Here is a 24,693-nt window from a genome sequence, read left to right on the forward strand (position 1 = left end):
GAAATTGAAGGTAAAAAGTTTCCAGGAAAATCATCCAATTCAAGAAGATGAAACAATATACATTAAGATGATGAAAAGCCAGATGCTAATGCACAAAAGAAATAAAATGGCAAACAGAGGTGAGAAGAGAAATAACAGAATGGAATTGATAAAGAGAAGATTTGATGCAAGGGAAAAGAAGGAGCCGGAAAAGCAGCATCTGTGGGTGTGGCTGTTGACAAACTGAAGATTGTGTAGTAGTCAAGCAGAAATGGCATGTGGAAGTAAGAGGAGAAAGAAGTAGGAGAGAGAAGGAAACATAAGGCTTAGGTGTGTAATTCTGGAACAAGAAGGAAGGAAGGCAATGTAAGTTAGGGTGAGGTGATGAATTCAGACCAAAGTTTTGAAAAGAATGTATTCCTGTTACTTCTGGAAGAGAGGATATATATAGTAACAAAGGACCTCTACCTCAGTGTAAAAAGCAGATTGTATGATGCCTATGTGTGAACAGTCATGTTACATGGCAGTGAAACTTGGGCTGTGACTGCAGAGGACATGTGAAGACTTGAAAGAAATGAAGCTGGTATGCTCCACTGGTTGTGCATGTCAATGTGCACATACAACAAAGTGCGTCTTTAGAGAAAAATTGGGCATAAGAGGCATCAGATACAGTGTGCTAGAGAGAGGACTGCTGTATGGTCAAATGATGCATATGGATGGGGACAGCTGCATAAAGAGGTGCTGATCTCTTATTGTGGAAGGAAACTGTGGAAGAGGTCGACCCAGGAAGATGTGGGTTGAGGTGGTGAAATGTGATCTTTGGATGTTGAGTCTCATGGAGGCAGTGACAAGTGACCAGGACTTCTGGCAAATTGGTGTGCTTGGGAAGAGGCATCAAGCTAAGTGGAACTCTGATTCTGGCCTAGTGCTGGTGATGTGTGAATGGCACTTGTACCAGTGACATGTAAGATGGACCTGTGCTAGTGACACATAAAAGGCATTGAGTACACTCACTGGAGAAATTGGTGCTAGGAAGGGTATCCAGCCATAAAAACCAAACCCAAATATACTGGAGCCTCGTGTAGCTCTCCAGCTTACCATTTGCAGTTAAATTGTCAAACTCATGCCAGCATAGAAAATGGATTATTAGAAATAAGAGTTAAAATGTTCCTAATGCTATAAGAAAGGCACATAAATGTATACATATATGCTCTCAGAGGCTCAGGAATTATCCATTGTTTTGGGTGATTGCAGCCCTTGTGAGCATATATATATACATATATATGCTTTTCCTACAGTATTAGGAGCTCAAAGACCCAGCAAACAGACAAAAATTTAGAGATTTACTAATGGAAGCTTCTAAAGAAAGAGAGGAAGAGTTGGGGACACATAGCTTAGAGGACAATTGGAAGTTCTTGTGAGACAATCTACTGAGGGCTACAGATGAAATGTGTGGTTGGTGCAGAGTCCCAGCTAGATCAAGGGTGACATGGTAGTGGAGCAAGGAAGTTGACAGTGCTATAAAATCAAAAAGACAGGCCTGGAAAAACTGGAAAAACCAGAGGAAGCAGATAATTATATAAGGTAGCCAAAAGGGCAGCTAGGCGTCAGGTATGCATAGCAAAAGGAGTAGCTGAAGGTAAGAGATTAGCAAATGTTCTACAGTATGAGATGTTCAGGATTGCAAAGCAGTGTATCAGAGAGAATAGAGATTTGGTGCGTGAGAAATGTGTGCAAATGGATAATGGTATGCTTGCACTTAGCAAATCACAGAAGTAAGATGTATAGCAGTGTCACAATGAAATGTTATTAAATGTGGAATATGAATGGGAGGAGAGTTTACCAAATATCGAACCAATTGAGGGACCAGCCATCAGAGTTGATAGAAGTAAAATAGATAAGGCAATTAAGGACATGAAAGCCCCTAAGCTATCAAGAGTCATTACCGAGATGATTAAAATTTCCAGTGGTGTAGGATACAGCTTAGTCACCTGCATAGTTAATCAGGTTATTCAGGAAAGCACCATCCTCAATGACAAGTGTAGTAGTATAATAGTTACAAGGGTAAAAGTGATGCCTTAGATAGAAACAATTACACAGAAGTATTAAATTGCTAGACCAAGTCATGAATGTTAGAGAGAGTTATGGCTCAATTGATTAGAAATAGAATGAAACTAGATGAGATGCAGTTTAGGTTTTGTACCTGGAAAGAATTCCACAGATGTCATCTTTGAAGTGAGACAGCCACAAGAAAAGTATTTGGCAAAATTTCCTCATCTTTAAAATGTGGCCCACGTAGACCCGAATGAAATAGGGTTATAATTGAAACACGTAAGACAATAATAAAGCACCCACTACACTCTCGGAGTGGTTGGCGTTAGGAACGGCATCCAGCAGTAGAAACTCTGCCAGATCAGACCTGGACCCTGTGCATGGAAAGCGACCATCTGGTTCGCCAGACCTCAGTCAAATCGTCCAACCCATGCTAGCATGGAAAGCGGACATTAAACGATAATGATGATGATGATATATATATATACGTGTATATGTATAAAGTGTATGTATTTATATATATGTGTGTGTGTAGACATGTATATATAATGCGTATATATGTACATATTTAATGCGTATGTGTATATATATATATATATATATATATATATATAATGTGTGCATATCTGGTCGGATTGAGCTGAAAATATGCACACCTATGTTAAAAGTGCTAGTGAGTTTGCTCAATTGAAAGGCATGGCCTCTAGGGCAAAATTCCTCATCTCTTAAAATGTGGCCCACGTAGACCGAAATGAAATTGGGTTATAATACCAAAACAAGTAAAACAATAATAAACTATTTTAATCCTGAGCAAGGCTGGGTATATCTGCCTAATCTATAAAATGAAGAAGGCAAACATTGATACAAATTGATTTTTATGTAAAATGGGGTCTAAATGGGGCTGGAAGGGGATTAAAATTTACAGGAGAGGATAATTTGAGGTGAGAAATTGATCGGGAGACGTTTTGGGGCACAACAGTAGTTGCTTTGGTTTAAAAACGGAGATTTTAATGATTTTTGTGGACACTTGGGGGTCTAGATTGGACATCTTTTGCCTGATTTCAATCAAATTTTCAACATGATTATGTGGAAGCAGATTTTTAATTTAAGTGTGGAAATTTAATTTTTTTATAAATGGGAGAGAGATAGATAGAGAAAGATAAAGAGTAAGAGAAAGCGAGGGAGAGTCCGAGAGAAAGGAAGAGTAAGAGAGTGGGTAAGTGAGAGAGAAAGGAGAGAGAAACAAAGAGGGAGAATGCGGCGATAAGAAACAGAAAGGAAGCAACAGAAAGTAACAACCACACCCTCACCCATGCGTAGAGCGGGTCACGTTAAACTAGTTGAATTATATTTTGTATATAATCATCTATATATGTCTTTTGAATCCACTCTTTGATTTGAGGTTTTCTTCGGTTTTTATAATTGGATGAATTTATATTGAATTCATTTACTTTATTTATTTTGTTCATTGCTTGCTTAACACTGTTAACTGAAAGGACCAATGAAACAACTCTATTTTTAAAGGGGCATCCTTTAAGTAGTTTTTGATCATATCGTTATTTCTGTTCTATTTTAACAAAACTGTCAAACGAATGGGGACATGAAACTCTGAGTAACAGCTTTTATTAAATTTCTGCTGCTTTTCAATAAAGTATATATATATATATATATATATATATATATGAGCTAGCAACCATTATCTCGGCCTATGCCGCTCAGCCAAGGCTACCCAATGGACAGAAAGACCGATTCTATGACTCCCTCTTGCAGATTACCTCGTTGACAAATGATAGGGACCTTCTATTTGTGGATGGTGACTTCAATGGACATGTTGGACAACATACAGGGGACCCTCCATGACATACATGGAGGCTACAGTTTTGGTTCCAACAATGAGGAAGGAACCAGGATGCTGGAGTTCTGCGATGCAAATGATCTTATGGTTTGTAATACTAACTTCAGGAAAACTGCCAGTCACCTACCATTCTGGCAGACACACTAGCCAAATTGACTACATCCTCGCCAGAGTTAGAAAGACCCCTTCATGGGGACTTAACACCCACAATTTTGTCATTTTATCTAAGCAAAGACGAATAGTTGTACTCTTGGAAGCTGTGGGATTATCCAAGCATAGATGAGCATTATTTGTAATTCAGTGGTACAACAGTGTAAGAGTTTGCTTTGACATACACTTAGATTGTGATTTCTGCAATGTGCTGCATAAATTGTCAAGTAAATGAGAGGCATCTTTGCCTCCACTGATTCAGTTGCAAAGTGTTGAGTAAAGTTATTTGATTGCAGATTTCCTTTCAGTCTTTGATATAATAAATATGAATGTACACATATACATACATGTATATATATATATATATATATATATATATATATATATATTATGTATGTGTGTGTGTGTGTATTATAATATATATAATATGTGTGTGTGTGTGTGTGTGTGTGTGTTTATATATATATATTATATGATAGATACAACTGAGTGGGCAAACAAAAAATATGAGACACACAGCGTAGTGCTTTTTTATGTTGATAAGCCTGGTACTTATTCTATTAGTTTCTTCTTGTGAAAACAGTAAGTTATGGGGATGTAAATAAACGAACAGCAGTTGTGAAGCAGTGATGAGGGTAAACACAGAAACAAAGTCACACACATACACTTAAATATATACATACATATATATACGATTGATTTCTTAAGTTTCTGTCTACGAAATCCATATACATATTATATATATATATATATATTATATATATATATATATATATATATATGTATGTGTATGTATATATATATATATACACACACACACACACACACACACACACACAAGATAAATTGTGTGGGCAAACAAAAATATGAGATACTGCCTAGCGGATTTTTTTTTATTTTGATAAGCCTGGTACTTATTCTATCAGTTTCTTCTTGTGAAACTAGTAAGTTATGGGGATGCAACTAAACGAACACCAGTTGTGTGGCAGTGATGAGGGAGAAACACAAAGACACACACATAGACTTACTTATATACATACATATATATATATATATACGATTGATTTCTTTCAGTTTCTGTCTACAAAATCCACTGACAAGGCTTTAGTTGGTCTGAGGCTATAGCAGAAAACACATGCCAAGTCACCACACAGTGGGACTGAACTTTGGACCATGTGTTTTGGAACGAAGGTTGTTACCCCACAGCCACACCTGCACCTATGCATGTGTGTGTGTGTGTGTGTATGTGTATATATATATGCATGTATGTATGTGAATATATATGTGTACATATTACATGTACATCTAAATATATATACATCTACACATATACATGTATACATAAACATCTATATGTATAGAAATAAATGTATACATATACAGCTATACACACACACACACACACACACATACATAGGTGCAGGTGTGGCTGTGTGGTAACAAACTTTGTTCCAAAACACATGGTCTGGGTTTAAATTTAAATTTAAAATAATAAGGGTGAGAAATTGAATATTAATTTGATTAATATGAATTGAAAACCAGTGGTATAACATATAAGACCATAGCGGATCTTCTTCTAGCAAAATGGATGTCCACTGTTAATGGTTCATCCCCCTTATATAATAGTTTGACTTTAATAGTTTCAGTATTAAAGTGAAAGTATCTGACATTACAATAGAGAGATGTTTTTGTTTCACTTTTAACACGTAATACTGAAATAGGGAAGAAGATATTGATATTGCTGTGGGCTCACCCTAGGCAAAAAGTTAAAATTGTTTGCCCATGACACTCCCTGGATCCCAAGTAAGGCATGTGTAAAATTTGAATGAAATTTATTGTGTAGTTCTGAAGTTTTAGGGATTCACACAGCCAGACAGACAGTCAGATACACATTCTCAGTTTTATATATATATATATATATATATATATATATATATATATAATATATATATATATATATACATATATATATGAAGAAAGTCCTATCTTTATTTTAGATCACACCTTTACTTCTTATTACAAAAGGATTGTTGGATTTACCTGTCATGCATGAGGATTTAATTGGGATTTATATTCTATTTACATTTACTGGTATCTGATTGTTGGAAATTTAACCTTATTCTTTTATACTGAATGCTTACTTGATATCTACCAGAACTTTTTAATCCCATTTTATTCTTATCTGTCTGTCTGCATGTCTAACTGTTTGTATGTATGTATATACATACATACTAGGTTGAGGAAAAAGTTTGTGCGCCATGTTAAAATAATGAACTGAATGAACACACACACCACAAAAATATATAAAAAAAAGTATTATTTTAACACAGTTCATGAACTGTTATGGAATATTTTGGATTTGATACAAAGTTCTGGGTTATCAGTCCATATATGAAAAGTAAAATTTCAATCCATTAAATGCTTCATAAAAAATATATGTAAAATAGATATTTTGATATGAAAGGCAAATATACACATTGAGGCAATACATATTCAGCGATATTTAAATCACGTAAATTTGTACATACAGGATTGGTTTGTTGCATCAGAGACGCTAATATTAAAGCTCCAAGATATTGGAAAGTTCAAAGGAAGAAGTCCCAATTAAAATCCAAATGTGAAAATTAACATATACATCCCATGGCTGTTTCAGGAACAGAGTGATAAGAGTAGATATCGATTTAAAATCCATTCCAGTATCCATATTTCCTTCATCAGGATATCTATATCTTGTATGGATCACATCTGGTATTTTTGTCCATAAATGTCAAAGTTCAATTACACTATACCAGTTTGTATTTTATAAAAATCGATTGCATGAAAAATGAGTCGAATAAAATAAATAATTAAGATGAATTTAAAATATATGGTGGAGGTAAAATTAAATATAATTGTCCAGGAAATTATTCTAGAAGTGAAATGATTTTTCTCTTTTTTCATTTTTGTTTTTTATTCAAGTTACAGATTTATTGTTATTAACGAAAAATTTAATGTGTCATATGTATTTATGTTCTACATAAGATGATCATTATTTCCCAGGAAATTATTCTAGAAGTGAAATGATTTTTCTCTTTTTCATTTTTTGTTTTTTATTCATTACAGATTTATTGTTACTTAATGAAAGAATTTAAATGTGCATAAGATGATCATTATTCCATAATTATTTTATTGATGAGAACTTTATGGATTTTTGTTATTTAATGATTATTTGTTATTATATGTGGAGAGGTATTTATGTCTACATGAAGTGATAAGATTGGAGAATTTGCTTAGCATTATCTTCTTATTTAGACATAGTATATTGATTGATCTTTTGTACATAACCTACAGTTAGTGTACATGAATTATAAGGAGAGGTTCCAGTAACTACTGATCATATTAATTTATAGTTATATTTTGCATTTTTAGAAGGTTAACATATGTTACTAGTGATGAGGAAAATTTAGTTTTAGGGTTAATAAATGAACTCATGTGCACTCAGTATCTAGTTTTAAAATCAGCTGTGCTCCCGATATATGTTTTAGATTGGTTAGGGTTAGATGTTAGTACTTGGCATTTATAGACTAGGTTCTTTTGTTAAATAAGGGGCAGTATTCAGGCTTGCAGAAGTTGCATGCTTTTTGCCTCATGTGGGTTTTAAATCATTGTCCCAAATAATTTTCATTGATTTGGTTAGATTCCAAATTACTGAGAAGCTGTGTTTAGTTCATTAATCACATCCATTTGACTTGTCTGGGTAGGATTTATAGCCCCTTATTGTTGTGATTCACCAATTATATTTCTTCTTGTATTATCATTAAGTAAAATATTATTGTTGGGCTCCAGATCAGAGGTTTCCCATAGAGAAACTTTACCTAATGAATGGTTTCTAAGCTTATATCTATTATTAGCTGCTATAATTGACCCTAGATTGTTTTTTATTATTGCCTGTTTATTTATATTGAATTTCTTAGTGGGTTTATGCCAAAGTTTATGATTTTGTCGAATTCGATGAATCTAGCATATATGGTAAGAATGTTGTTCAAATGAATCATTCAACATACCATATATGGAGTAAAATTCTCCTTATTCATTATCCGCCCCACATACACACAGATACAGGTTGGTGAACATATAGAAAGTTGTGCTAGGAATCTTAATCCCAATTTCCTAATTTTCCCCCCCCTTCCCTCAATGTTCACAGAACACCTCAGTACAACAAAGAATGCATGAAGAGGCAACTTTCATCAATAAATATCTTCCACAACTCAATATGAACACCTAACATAATACAGAACACTACAAACCTTTCAATTAATACCACTAACCCCCATACATCCCATACACCATTTACATTTCAGATCTATATCTACCCTAATTGCACCAAATCTAGAACTACATACCTCCCATACACATAACCGTCTAACTCAGTGACTAATAGACCTGACACCGTTCATTAATTGATTTGCATTCAAAGCAATGATTAGTAAATTCACAAAACCCATATGCTTTTGAATCTCTTTAACAATTCACAATAATGGCTTTTATTACTTTTATTCCTACCTCAGTTCATCTGATTGTATATATCTATCATTACTTTCCATAAAAAGCCTTTACTTTTTTGATTTCTAAAATGTGCATTTTTGCTTATTTTTCTTCTTAACTTTCCCTCTAAATATATATATATAACACACATGTATACACGTGCACGCACACACACACACACACATACCACATTGTTGTGATAAATAAAGCTTTATAATATGAAAAACATACAAACCTCCTCTTTTGTAGAATATATAAGTAAGAACCCATTATTATTAATAATAATACAATTCCGACAGTGCAACCAATAATTATTTCCATAGGTATTTCTTGCTTGCTTTTCTGAAAGATGATTAAAAGACCATGAATTATTACATCAATATATATAGTAGTATATGAAGAATTTTTCATTACTCATGTGTCTCATTTATTGGGGTACACAACTCATCTCATTATCATCATTATCGTTTACACATCCATTTTCCATTCTGGCATGGGTGGATGGTTTTGAGTGAGGTCTGGAGAGCCAGCAGCTGCACCAGGCTCCAATCTGATCTGCCATTGTTTCTACAGCAGGATGCCCTTCCTAATGCTAACCTCTCCGAGAGTGTAGGGGGGCATCAGCACAGGTGCCAGTTAGGTGGGCCTGGCATTGATCATGTTCAGATGTACTTTTTATGTGCCACCAGCACATGAAGCCAGTCAGGGGTTTCTGGCATCGGCCACATTTGGATGGGTTTTTTTACATGCTACTAGCATAAGAGCTAGTCCAGAGTCCACTGGCGTAGACCATGTTCAGATGGTGCATTTTATGTGCTACTGGAACAGGAGCCAGTCAAGGAGGCACAGGGCCACAGCTACAATTTTGGTTTTACCTCGACTCAACAGGACTTCTCAAGCATAGCATATCACCCCAACGCATCAAGGTACTCTTAAATGGACTGGACATGCAAACACCGGCATCGGCCATGGTAGTGATCTCACTTCAGTTGCCAGGTTTCTCAATCACAGCATATCTCCAAAGGTCTCAGTCTCCTGTCATTGCACTATGAGCCCAAGTGTTCAAAGGTCATGCTTCACCACCTCATCATATGTCTTCCTGAGTCTACCTCTACCACAGGTTCCTTCCACAGTTAGGGTGTGGCACTTCCTCACACAACTGTGCTCATCCTTATGTAACACATGACCATATCACGGTGTCGTCTCTCTTGCACACCACATTTGATGCATCTTATGTCCAACTTTTCTCTCAGGGCACTTACACTCTGTCTATATGCACACTAGCATTACACATCCAGCGGACCATACAGCTTAATTTCTTTCAAGCCTACACATGTCCTCTACATTCATAGCCCATGTTTCACTGCTGTATAGCATGGCAGTTTCACACATGCCTCATACAGTCTACCTTTCACCCTGAGTGAGAGCCCTTAGTTGCCAGCAAAAATAGGAGCTCTCTGAACTTTGCCCGCTATTCTATTCTAGCCATGACAATGTCAGAGCAACCACCCACTACAGATTGGGTTGCCTAGTTAGTGGAAGATATCAACTACTTCTAGTATTCCTTCCTTACATGTGATGGAATATGTTTTCTGTACATCTTCAGTGTTTAATTCTTCCCAGTTACCATCCTTGATATTGCTGCACCTTTTATGTGTCCATTGATTACATCGGGTACATCATATGGAGTTTCTACCTATGCCTTTTCTAAAGATTGAGCAGGGCCATCTACCTGAAGGGGTTTGTGATTTTTCATCCTCCCTACTTACTAAAACTTTGGTTTTTGCTAGGTTAACCCTAAGGCTCTTCAATTCTAACCTTGCTTCTACACTCTCTACACTCCCTAAACTCTGTCTCTGGTCTGGCAGTGACTTGGCTATTAGAGCATGGTCATCAGCAAAGAGGAGCTTCCTCTGTTATTGCCTGAGACTACTATAATGAATAGAGGGGACTGAGGACTGATCCCTGGTGAACCTATACTTCTACCTGGAATTATCCACTATACTTGTTGCCAACTCTCATCTACTGACTGCACTGCATCCCTGTACAGGGCTTGTACAGCTCTTATCAACCACTTGTCCATCCTCAGTTTTCACATTGACCATCAGATAAGGTATCAGGGGACCCTGTTAAAGCTTTCTCTCCAAGTCAACAAAAGCCAAGTACAGAGGTTTATATTTGGCCAGATATTTCTCCTGCAGTTACCTTACCAAAAATATAGCATCAGTGGTGCTTTTGCTTGGCACAAAACCAAACTGCATCTTATCTAGGCTAACTCTTTCCATAATTAGTTGGGCTGTGACCCTCTCCATAACTTTCATCACCTGATCCAATAATCTGAAACTACCTGATTTACGATGTGGATGACAAGACCATAATCCACACCACCTGATATTTCAAGCATCTCAGCAGTGATTACTGATGAGACAGTTGCTTCTCCTGTCTTCATATCCTTAATTGCTTTATCTACCAGGGTTCTATCAATTTTTATAGTGTTTCATTTTATTACACTTCTGTTTTCCTTTCCACCACACATTTAATTCAACAAAAATGTCTTTCTATTATAATCCACTAAAAGCAATAGATTTCTCAACTCACATTAGTATTGCACATCCAACAAAAGGTATTAATCTAATGTCTACCAGTCCCCATATTATGTTTCCATGCATCATTCAAATCCACACAAAAACACCATGCAATATGCCTTTAAATAAAGCTGCAAATTTTTGAATTTTTTGTATTCAATTGCAACCAAGTTGTTATAAAGTCACTAGACGGAAAAGCTTTTGACAAGGTCCCCTGCTCCTTAATCTGGTAGCCAATGTAGAAGCTAGTGATAGATGAGTGCTTGGTGAGAGCCATACAAGCCATGTACAGGGATGGTGTCAGTAAGGTGAAAGGGCAATGAGAAGAGTAATGGATTTTGTGTACAGTTAGGTATTCATCAAGGATCAGTTCTTAGCTTCCTCTCTCTTCTATCATATTCTTAGCTTCCTCCATCATAGGCCTCCAGGCCATAACAGAAGAATTTAAAACTGATTGCCTTTGAGCTCCTCTATGCTGATGAGCTTGTTCTTATAGCTGAATCTCTACTAGAATTGTAAAAGAAATTTCAGGTGTGGAGACAGTCTGGAATAAAAGGGCCTCAGAATTAATTAAGCAAAGACCAAAGTCCTAGTAAGTAGGAAAGTAGACAAGTTATTAATCTCTTCAGGGAGACAGCTGTTCTTGATATGCAGAAAAGGTATAGGTAGAAATTCCATAAATTGTACTCAGTGTAACACACAAGAAATACTGCAGTATCACAGGAAGTTTAACAGAAAAACTATTCTTTGTGTGTACAGGTAAGTAGGTATAATAAAAACTAAGAATGTATGAAGTAGGTGGGCAGTTCTTTATAAGTGTAGATAGCTTCCATTACCTTGATGACCAAGTTAACAGTGGAGGAGAATGCTCTGAAAATGTTGCTAGAATAAGAATGTGCTGGGCAATGTTGCAGGTAACAAAGGCCTCTCTCTCAGAGTGAAAGGTAGAACGGATGCCTATGTAAGGATATGACAGTGAACATGGCTATTACTGCAGGGTATGTGAAGCTTGAAAGAAATGAAGCCCTATTCCAGTGGATGTGCAATGTTAGTGGGCATGTACAATAGAGTGTAAGAATTTTGAGAAAAAAATTGGGTATAAGTGGCATCAGATGCAGTGTGCAAGAGAGAAGACTGTGCTAGTACAGTCATGTGATGCATAAGGCTGAGGATAGCTGCATAAAGAAGTGCTGATCTGTAAACTTGTAAATGAGGTAAACTGAGGAAGATGCGAGACAAAGTGGTGAGAAATGATCTTCAGATGTTGAGCCTCACAGAGGAGATGACAAGGGACTGAGACTGGTGATTTGCTATGCTTGAGAAGATATGTCAAACTAAGTAAAATTGTGGCCGTCCATACATACAGGCATGTCCTTTATGGCCATGCCTTCCTCTCACACACACCAATGTAATCTGTCCTTTGTCAAAATTCCCCCACTACCCATCTTCCAAATACCTCCCCTTCATTCCAGCAACCATAATCCCCATTTGCTGTAGTCTCATCCACTCTATCTCAAATGCCTAACTGCACACACTACATGCCCTCACATATCAATCACACTCCCTCCCAACCATTCCAGTTTCAATTTCTCTCACCATTACCTCCTAAAGTCACCTCTTCCTCATCTCTAAACATTTCCCCTCACACTTTTGTAAAATTCATCTTTCTATTCTCTTTCAGACTACTACTACTACTCTCTCCTCCAGACTACTACTACTACTCCCACAATTCCGATGCAACTTCAACACATCTATTTCTCTCTCTCTCTTTCTCTTGCTTTGAATGTCTCTATCTTTCTTCTACTTCTAACTTTCTCTCTCTTCTTTTTTTCCTTCTGGAGTAGCCAAGTATCTCTTCCATAGTAAGACATTTATCTCTATTCCCCTATCATATTCTAATCTCTCACTTGGCACTAAGCTACTTCCCTCAGTTCCACTTCCTCTCCCAACTGAGAGGTCTTACAAGTTATTTGGCAACCCCACTGGTGCTGGTGCCACATGTGAAGGTGCATGGCTTAGTGGTTAGTGTATTTGGCTCATGATCATAAAACTGTTAGTTTGACTCCCAACAGTACATTGCATCCTCGAGCAAGATGCTTCATTTCATGTTGCTCCAATCACTGAGTTGACAAAAATGAGCTGTACCTGTAATTCAAAGGGCCAGCCTTGTCACATTCATTGTCACACTGAATCTCTCTGAGAACACATATCTGTGGAGTGCTTAGTCACTTGTATGGTAATTTCATGAGCAGGCTGTTCCAATGATCCAATCAACTGGAACACTCATCATCATTACCAATGGAGTGCCAGTTGGTGCCATATAAAAAAGTCATCAGTGCTGGTGTTGCATTAAAAGCACCCAGTACACTCTGTAAGGTGGCAGGCATTAGGAAGAGCAATCAGCCATAGAAACCATGGCAAATCAAACAATTGGGCCTGGTGCAGCTCTCTGGCTTGCCAGCTTTTATGAAACCATCCAACCCATGCCAACATCAAAGACAGACATCAAAATGATGATGAGGGCAATTTATATCCTTCTAATAAGGATGTGTTCATTCTGTTAATGCTTTAGAAATGTTTCTAATCATTCTTCTCTGTGACTGCACAGACATAACTGTAGTTATGTAATGTAGTGTTGAATAGTTCAGCATTTTACACAGTGACAGCACAGTAAAAACAATATGTCTGTCGGGTTACACTAATGATTTCAAACCCACACAATGATGTGGCAATCTTTTCTGGGGAAAGTGGAAGTGCATGCCGAAATTGTGTGTACTTGTAACTGCTGGCTAAGGTCCCCTAATCAGCCTCATCTAAGCATTATAATTCTTGAATTTTAACATATGATTTCAGAACTATTTTTCATAAGAAAAGTTCTTATTGCAGAATCTGTCAAAAGCTATAAATTAGGAAAAGAATAAGGAGACTAAGGCCAATATAGCATTTGCAGTTTGTTAAATTGGATAATAAATTGAATTCCTGCCATTTCATATAGTGATATAAATTGTTTGTAACTATCCCAGAATACTTTATAAATATGGTCTACACTAGGAGTGAGGAGCTCATCACCTGATTTTAAATTTGAAATTACTCAATGAGAAAATCTATAAAGATCCATATGAAAAAATTTAAATAGTAATGTTATATATATAGCATACCTATGAATTTGAAAGATTCATTAATTTTCTCAGTAAAAATGTACCTCAGAAATTCTTATACACCTTTCAATTTACTTTTCATACTGAACAGTTCCCCCAACTCTTCCTTATGCCATTGGTCATTGATTAATGAAAACCACAGATGAACCATCAACTTCAAGCAATCTACATGCATGGAACTGTTTCTAACTTGGTGAGGCCAATGTTATCCTGTCTCAGACAGGTTCTGAATTTTTCTACTTAGTGCTGCTTTGTAGTAACTTGACATCATTTAACTTGCAATAACTGCATTAATTCCAAATATTCTGTTCTATGACAAAAAAAAAAAAGAACATTGCTGCTGTCATTTCACATCTGTTATCTATACTGGCATGGTGAACTGTTTGACAGGAGCTGGTAAGTCTGGGAGCCACATCAAGCTTTATTGTCTGTTTTCGCATGGTTTTTACAACTGGATCTCCTTCCTAGTGCCAAGTGTCCAACTGACAGATTTATTAAATATCCATGAACATTGTATAGGGAATCATATAAATCAAAATAACTTAAGAGATTTAACCAATTTGGACCAGTAGAAAGGCCAAAAAGAGGTAATATTTCAGTATTTATATGCATTCGTTCACTGTTTCCCTATTTCAGCAAAAATGCCTTACTACATTTAAAACAACTCCACTTAAACTACATAGAAAATATTTAAATAAACACACTAAAAATAGTTAATCAACCTGAAAACTTCACTAAAACTGAGGGAGTAGTTTCCCAATATAAGTTTTGCCATCTTCACACCCTACTCCAACAAACCAAACTACATCTCTCCTCTTACTCACATTTCCCCTTTTATGCACTATGCTTATCTCTTGCTCCCCAGTTCTGTCCACACTGCACTGCTCACAGTATCATTACTATCCTGTTGTCCCCTACCCACTCTATATGCCCAGGTTTTAACAGTCACTGCATACCCCACCCCCACACACCTTGCATTCACTCTCTATACATGTACCTTGGCAACTCCCTCCCTTTTATATTCTAACCCCATGTCTTTAGAGCATACTCTTCCACTTTGCTACCACTTATCTCCTCCTGGCTCTTCTCTACCATCCCATTTATATTCTGATCCCCATTCCTTATGAGCATGCTCTGGTGCTTTACCACCATCTCTCTCCTGCTCTCTTGCACTCTCCCTCTTTCTCCTGCTCTCTTGCACTCTCCCTCTTTCTCCTGCTCTCTGACAATCTCCCTCTTTCTTTTGCTCTCTTTCACTCCCTTTCTCTATTCCTTAGACTGGTTAACTATGTATCACTTCTACAGCAACACACCCATTACTGGTCTCAATCTTGATCACTTCTTCTCTCTCCTTCTGACTGGGTAATCATGTATCTCCTCTACAGCAACACATCTATTTGTTTCTCTGTCATACACTAACTTTTCATCATCTGGCACAAGATCACCTCCAATGCCACATCCTCTCTCAAAGGATCTTTATCTTACAAGTTATTTGGTGACTCTGTTAGTGTTGGTGCCACATAAAAAGCATCCATTCCACTCTGTATAGTGGTTGGCGTTTGGAAGAGCATCCAACTGTTAAAAAAAACATGCCAAAACTGATCTCAGTTGTGCTGGTGTCACATAAGCATTCAGTCCATTCTTTGGAGTGGTTGATGTTAGGAAGGGCACCTAGTCATAAAAATCATGTCAAAACAGAAAGCATAGCATGGTGCAGTCTTCCGCTTAGTGACCTCTAGTCAAAATGTCCAACCCATGCCAACATGGAAAGCAGATGTTAAATGATGATGATGATGGTGATAATGATGATTTCTGAAAGGAAAATTATTTGTACTTACAAATGTAATACTGAGCAAGAAACAAAGCTAAACTAGACGCTCTGACATTAAAACCCAGAGCTGACTATAACACTTAAACTGAAAGTAGAACTTTAAGTACTTTATGAATATATTAATAAATTACAAACAATTCTATATAACATAAAATAACATTCTAAATGATTAAAGAAGCATGTAACAACTTACTCTTATATCTCAAAGTAAAAACAACAGTTTCTTTTCCTTCGGAGTTTTCCACTGTTAAGGTATAAGTATCTATAACATCATCTTTGGTGTCTTCTATCTTCAAACTAGTACAGCTTCCTTTGAAAGGAAACTCATTTGGGAAATAATCAGTTATTAAATATTTGTTTGAGTCAATTGATTCCTCATTTTTCTGCCATTTTACATCAGATTTTGGATGCGAATAAAAACACTGTTTCAAAATTACAGTTTCTCCATTGGAAACATTTCTCTGTTTTGGACCATTTGATCCTGAACTGAACATAGGTCTCACTGGTGGAAAAAATAAGAAAATATTAAAAGAGAAAATACACATGTACTAGAAATTAAATATTTTCTGAAACTAACAATAAATATTCTAAATTATCAATTGAAGATTATTGTAAGTTTTTGGTATAAATATGATGAAATAATGCTTTCTACTATAGGCAAAAAAGCCTGGAATTTTGAGGAAGGGGCTAGTCAATTATATCAACCCCAGTGCTTAACAGGTACTTATTTTATCAATTCCAAAAGAATGAAAGGCAAAGCAGGCCTTGGTGGAATTTGAACTCAGACTATGATGCATATGGCAGTATAACCAAGCATTTAGAGTACTGATTGGTGCAGTATAGGAGAGGGTAATGTGAATTAGCAATGGCAAAAGGCCACAAGTAGTGGGGCATGGGAAGATAAAGGTTGCAAGCCAGCCACTGTAAGGAAGAAGAATGATCGAAAATGGGGAAGTAGGAGTTTTCTGTTGATTCTGATGGTAAATATCACTTGTCACTTTTTACCATCAAGAGACCTGAGCTTGTCATACGGTGCTAAGAAAAAAAGGTGGTAAAGCTGACAGTTCCCTAAGAAGGTAACATCGAAGATGCTCTCCTCAGGAAAGAAAATATGATAAGGTGTTTAAACTTTGGGAAAACAATGGAAGAGAGGTAATATACCTTCCTGTAGAGACAAATGTCAGAGGATTTGTTGGAATCAGGGTTCACTTGATGCTCAGGAGTTTTGGATTAGGTGCAAATGACACAAAAGATGTTACAAGAAAATTGCCAGAAGTTGTCAAGAAAGCAACTTATTATATCTTCCTGAGGAGAGAGCATGAGTGACGAAGCAAGAATTAGCAATGAGGATGGTAGAAATAACTGATCCAGAGTTGCAACATCTGATCACCAAAGCTTGTGCTGTTGCATGCTTATGTTGTTGTTTACACCAGTAGGTGGCCCTGGACAGTTCTAGTGTCATGATGGAAAGGGCTGAAACACCCACAGAGCTGCTTTACTGCCCAAAAAGAAATCAATGCCTGCATATAAGTTTTTAGCTCCTTGATTGCAATTAAACAGACACTTGCTAATTAGACATCCAGCAACTTTGTCAAAAATTCTTTTCCATCACTTTTTAACAAACCCAGTACCATGAACATATGTTGTATTTGCTATCCACAGTGAATCCAGTTTAACCTTCTACACACAACAAAACATTCAATCAGTTACTTTTTTTCAACTCTATTCATTATTTAAGATGTCACTATTATAGCTTCTAATTTAAAACTACAAGTCAAGTGAGCAACTTCAAGTGATGTATAGAAGTGGATAACTTGGTCTCCTGATTATTTTTATAGATGTGGCCAAAGACAAGACACTACTGTGTAAAATAAAGAGGAAGGTTTTTCAAAGGATTCAAATTGATATAATCTGTACAAGATATCAATTCAGAAATTTCGAGATTTGGGTAACTTAGAATGGGATTATCACTATGTGATATTGTCTCAGATATCACCTTGAGATTATTATTTCCAAGTGACTAATCCATTACAAAGTTTGAAATTTGTGCTCAAAGATCACTTAATCAAAAATGAAGAAATATGCAATTATCTGCATCATCTCTAATAAAGACAATCTCTACAATGCTACTCAGAAACAGCCTATTAGTTTCACAGCCAATATTTCTAAGATTATGATGATTCATCAGCTCCTACTTTAACTTTGATCTCAAGACATCTGAAGATATATAAAACTAGGTCTCCTAGAAACCATTACCTTTATGTTACAAAGTGGTTTTCATGAAGGTCTAAACAGGATACAAACATTTCTCTTCTTTCTAAAGCTAACAAATATAATATGATATAGAATTTAAATGAAAACTCTATGTTACTAAAAGTTTTAGGAAGATCTTAGAAAAATAAATATTTTTTGCCAAAAAGGAAACTAACACCATATGTATCTCTTTATAATTTGAAATAACAACAAATATTTTATGCTCTTGGTCTATAATTTAATTCATATGCTTCCAATTAATGTGAAAAAACACTTTCAGTTCTTTTCTGGAAATATTGATGACAATCACTTTATTAAAACAACTGAGTTGACAACTAAGTTCCTGCCGTTTTTCTAAATTTTGGAATTTATTGCATTTTTAAATTTTGGAATCTATTTTTTTGTTTCTAGTTAATCTTAGTTAATTTTTGTTTATTTTCAGATCATTAAAATGGAATGTCAAGTTAAGAGAAACGAGCATTTCCGATACTGCCTTCATTTTGCTTTTAATCAAGGTTCTAAGGCCGAAAAAGCTGCTCGTGACATTTGTGCTGTGTATGGAGAGGGTACCATAGCTGAAAAAGCCACTCGTGATAGGTATGTGGAGTTCAAAAATGGAAATTTTGACCTCGAAGACGCACCTTGTTCTGGTCGTCCAGTTGAGTTCAATGAAGAGCAATTAAACCAACTTTTGCACAAAATTTCTCATCAAATGACAAGGGAACTGGCAGAGAAAATGGAATGCTCTCACACTGCCATAGAAAAGCATCTTCCCTCAATGGGAAAGGTTCAGAAGTATGGAGCATGGGTTTTGCATGTTCTAAGTGACAACAACAAAAATTAACAAGCCACAATCTCCACTGGTTTCCTTGCTCATCACCACTCAACTGAAAGACACAAGCAACGATTTCTTTACTGAATTGTTACTGGTGATGAGAAATAGTGCCTGTACATCAATATGAAACAGCGTAAGGAATGGCTTAGCCCCGGTAAATAAGGGACACTGCGTGTAAAACAAGATCTTCATCAGTGTAAAACGATGTTGTGTATATGGTGGGACTGGGAAGGAATTATCCATTACGAATTGCTTGAACAGAACCAAACGGTCAATGTTGAACTCTATGTTCAACAGATGGAACAACTCAACATGGCTATTCAAGAGAAAAGACCTAATCGGCAGCATAAAGCTCTTCTGCTGCATGACAACACCCACCCTCATATCGCCAAAATGGCCAAGGAAGTCATTCAAACGTATGGCTGAGAAGTGCTGCTACACCCACCATACTCTCCTAATTTGGCACCAATGGATTTCCACCTCTTTCTATCTCTTTCAAGTGCTATGTGTGGATTTTCGTTCAATAATGATGCAGAATTGAGAGCTTGAATCAATTTTTTGAGCCGAAATCGGGTGATTTCTACCAACAAGGTATTGAAAATCTTGTTGAACATTGGGAAGAAGTAATAAACAACAAGGGTGAATGCATTATTGATTAATTAGTTGTTATTTTTCATTAAACCTGTTAAAAAATTTTAATTTAAAAAAACGGTAGGAACTTAGTTGCCAACCCAATACAATTCTTCAGTATTTATATCTCAAACAATTCCTGAAAATTATAATTAAAATTATCAATTTTATTGATACACATAAAAAGAAACAAAGTCCAACAATCTTCTAATGGGATAAAATTAAATAAATACCTGAACAATTTTACCATTCCAAAAATAAAAATTGAATTGTAAATACGAGGGGCGTTCAATAAGTAATGCCCCTGACCCACTTCCCATAGCAGTAGAGCAACGAAACTTGGCACAGTTATTAGTCTTTTTCTACATAGGAACCACCCAGAGTTATGCATTTCTCCCATTGTTTGATGCAGCTCTGGAGACCGTTATTGTAGTAGACCCCCAGCTTGGTCCTCCAACCACGACATGACTTCAGAAATCAAGGCTGCATCATCTGGGAAATGCTTTCCTTTCAAAAATAACTTCATGGCTGGGAAGAGGTGAAAATCAGAGGGTGCAAGGTCAGGAGAGTAGGGGGGATTAAGGAGGAGTTCATAGCCGCACGCCTGTGCTTCTGATCTGGCAACACACGAGTTGTGGACCGGAGCGTTGTCCTGCAGAAGGAGGATACCTTTGCTGATCTTGCCCCGCCTCTTGATTTTGATAGCTTCTCTTAATTTCCTCAAAAGTGAAGCATAATAGGCTCCTGTAATTGTGGTACCATTTGCCAGGAAATCTGGCATCACTACTCCGTCCTGGTCCCAGAAGGTGGTGAGTATGACTTTGCTAGCGGAGGGCTGCACCCTTGCCTTCTTTGGAGGAGGTGAGTAACGGTGATTCCACTGCATTGACTGGGCTTTGGTCTCTGGATCATAGTGATGGACCCAGGTTTCATCCTGTGTAATCAGTCTTTTGAAAAATTTTGACTCATCTTCTTGGCACATCTCCAAATTCATCCTCGAGCAATCGACGCGTTCTTGCTTCTGGAAAGGCGTGAGCAACCTGGGAATCCATCTGGCAGACACCTTTTGCATATGCAAATGGTCATGAATGATAGTTTCCACAGACCCGGTACTAATCTTGACCTCATGGGCTATTTGGGAAATAGTTATGCGTCGATCTTCCAAAATGGCAGCCTCAACTTGATGGACAAATGCCTCATCAATGGCAGAAGGGGGGGGGGCGACCAGATCTGGGAGCTGTTTCCACAGAGTTCCGACCATGTTTGAATTCACGATACCAGCGTTTTACAAGGTCATATGATGGGGCATCATCACCATAAGTTACTTTCATTTCATCAAAAGTCTCCCGTGGTGTGCGTCCTTTCAAATACAAAAACGTGATCACTGCTCGACACGCAACAGGCTCCATTTCACACTTGACTCAGTTCAAACACCTGTAAATAGGAAACCACAATTAGTTCAGAGCTGTAATTTGCCACTTAATCTATAGAGATATAAATAATTGCACATGCAAAATTTCAGCTAGATCAAACAACTGCAAGTGGGTCAGGGGCATTACTTATTGAACGTCCCTTGTATGTTTTAAAAATAACTGTGGCTTTGTAAAATACTTGCCTGGAATTTTGTAGTTTGATGACTTAATCACAAGAAAATCATCATTGCTTACATGACACTCCCATGTACCAGTATTACTGAAGGAAGGATTTATAGATAATACTTTTATATCATAAGTATTCTTAATGGTGTTTCCCCATTTTTGCTTCAGTTCATATTTATGATTTGCTGGATTTCCACCAGATGCAGTGCAACTAATTATTATTTTATTTGGCTCATTTGAAATATGAATGTTTACTTGAGGAGGATCTTAAAAAAATAAAATAAAATAAAATAATCAAGGAAGGGTTTCAATTTAGAAAATAGGATTAAGATTCAAAATTTCAGTTTCATACACATTTTAAATTCAGATTCTATGATTGTCGTTGAACATGTTTCTCATACAGGATATCAAAGTAAAATACAGTAAGCAATCTAAACCACCACAATCTTGGGACAATTTGAGCTTGGCCCTGTGGCTAATGAAATCTTTATAAGGTTTTTAAGATTTACAGGAGGTTGCAACAGTGAGATGTACTTCCATGCAGTACTTGTATCTAGATGGGTAGATTGTCCATTGAGAAATAACTGTATTCACCAGGAAGATAGTTTACTGAGGTGTACAGTAAACAAACAATTCATGAAATTTCTACTAATAATATTCATAAAAATTGTCAACCCATACAGATATAAGAAATTAAAATCATTTCACAATGAAATTTCTTCACATAACATGCAAAAAATGCCTCTCAATAAGAGAAATTAGAAGCGTTCTTCAGTAGATCATGGGAAAAAGGATATATCCGTTCTTCATCACAATATCAATGTAGTGTTTAAATGTATCCATTTATGGTAATAGCATGATAGGAAGAAAGTGGTAAGATGCCAGACAAATGAAACCAAAGTAATTGAAAATACTGGGTCAAAAGATTCAAATATTAAGTTTTTATGTTGTTGAAGTTGATGTAGTTTTCATTCTGAGAACAAAATATAAATAAACTGAATAAAATAAATTATTGAAGTAAATACGTATATAGTACTGAGATGAACTTTTTAAATGAACTCTTTAAATTTAAACAGTTAGCTTTGCTTTTTTTGTCTTCCTATCATTTTTAATTAGAGCCCTCTATCCAAAGTTATGGGTTTAAAACCAAATAAACAGTTGTATATCTTTTGGTTAGATTTGAATGGAACCTTTACTTTTGATGCCCTTATCCATAGATGCTTATGATTTTCAATTGTACATCAGACATTATGCTTTTGTCTTGTCATCCCTAATCAAAGTTTCTCAATCTCTTCTGTAATGATATTTAGGGTTTTTTCATTTCCACACTGAAAAATTTGATAAATGCATTATAAACATAACTCTTTGATTTATCCAAACTTGAAGACTGAATGTGACATCTTTGAAATTTGTTGTATTGATTTGATTGTATAACTAATACAGAATCTTTGTATGTTTCTAGGCGACTGTTTGTTGTAAAGTGGAGCTAACAGTGATTGGGGATTTCATTGCATACATATAGAAGAATACAGGTTATTTATTGCAGAAAAATATGGTCTCCAAATGACTGCTTATATTTGAAAAAATACTTCAATAGGATAGACACATTTTCTTGATGCTTTAAATCACCTCCTTTTCCTTCTCCTTCTTCATATCCACTCTCCATGATGGCAAGGAAGGGTAGTCACATATGGGACCTTACTGAGACCGCTGTTTTCATAGACAAGTTGGAAGACTATGCCACATTTGGCTAGGTTTTGACTATGTTTCAATAGATAGATGTGCTTCCTATGACCAACCTGTACACAGAGTGTACTAAATGTATTTTAGTGTAGTACCACCACTAGAGAAGTTGTCATATCTTTGGCTAGAGAAGACCAAATACACATCTTGACTCTATGCTTTCTCTGTTCATTTACAGCTACTTTACAGAGTGTATTGGGTGCATTTTATTGTGGAACCAGTATTAAAGACGAGGTTATGTCCTCAGCAAGAGAGAACTGAAGGGATCTCTTGACTCTATGCTTTCTCTGCTTATTTACCAACACCTTAACAGAGTGTATTGTAGATATTTTTTCTCATCACTATAAGAGTAGTGAGACTCAAAACTGCGACAGAGTCCAGTGGATGATGTTTATTTTCCTACTGTAAATGCCTCTCCCTGGCCACTCAGAAACTGGAGTTGCCCAAAAAAACATAGCTGAGCCAAAATGCACATTTTATTGCTACATTTTCAGAAATATATATATATTTAAATTGCTTAATTACTGGCAATATAAAGTGTATCTCACATTTTATTTGGAAGTTCAATAGTCTTGTATAGGCATTTTTATAAGTTATATTAACTAGTGACATATTTTGCAATAACTATTCAAAATATTGATCTAGTTTGTTTCCGAAAGTAGAACTTCACCAAAAAAAGAGCCCCCCCTCCCACCAATCATTGTGAGCAAGCAAATCACATTAAAGTTGATGACTTGAAAACTAGATCAATATGTCCCATTTTTCATGGGTGCTGTAAAATGAACTAAAAAAAACAAACTCTTTTATTAGTTTATTGAAATGTACAGCACCCATGAAAAATGGGACACTTCAATCAGTAAGAAGGGAAATAAATTTTGCTGGTAACAACTCATAAAAGAATATGTTGAGTATCTACAGCTGGCAACTGATCTTGACAGAATCTTGAGTAATTGTGTGTTTGTAGATTATATATGTGTGTAACAAGTTATTTTGCATTTAATTTTGGCATGCCTAAAGGTGTGATTAGTGTGTATTCTACTCTGACATTATTGAAGTTGCATTTCCTTTCACAGCAGAAATGATTATGATGCTGCTGTCATCAGGACAATTTGTGATGACATTCATTTCTTCTTAAAATATGTTTTGGTTTAAAATGTTTGCCTTGCTCAGTAAATTTTTGTCTTTCCAGGTTAGCTCATATTTTCCAGTTTTTTAACAAACATTTTACTGAAAATAATGATTTCTAGGTAGGAGATGTAATCAAAAGTTTTATTGAAAACTTAGCTTCTCTAATTTCAAAATTCAGTGAGCTACCTTCAGTTAAGGATAATAAATAAGTTAGGTTGGGTACATCATATGCTTTGCGACATCTTCTATGTGAACTGCATTAGTCTATTCAAATTCAAAATGAGATAATGCTTCAGTGGCATTGAATATAAAATCAAAATTTTTAGGTTTTGAATTGATCCAATCAATAATTGTTTTGACAAATTTTGAGTT

General features: G+C 36.1%; 1 protein-coding gene across 1 annotated transcript in view; it reads right to left on the reverse strand.

The window, feature by feature from the left end:
- The window catches only part of LOC115212249, a 142,050-nt gene that overhangs the window by 40,557 nt on the left and 76,800 nt on the right, over positions 1 to 24,693 (reverse strand). Inside the window, exons 9-11 of the mRNA XM_029781087.2 lie at positions 21,468 to 21,716; positions 16,328 to 16,636; positions 8,796 to 8,902 (exon numbers count right to left, since the gene is read on the reverse strand). Coding sequence (XP_029636947.2) covers positions 8,796 to 8,902; positions 16,328 to 16,636; positions 21,468 to 21,716 — 665 coding nt within the window. The remainder of the gene's footprint in view (positions 1 to 8,795; positions 8,903 to 16,327; positions 16,637 to 21,467; positions 21,717 to 24,693) is intronic.

Source organism: Octopus sinensis, linkage group LG5 (genome assembly GCF_006345805.1).
Source record: "Octopus sinensis linkage group LG5, ASM634580v1, whole genome shotgun sequence".
Taxonomy (NCBI): domain Eukaryota; kingdom Metazoa; phylum Mollusca; class Cephalopoda; order Octopoda; family Octopodidae; genus Octopus; species Octopus sinensis.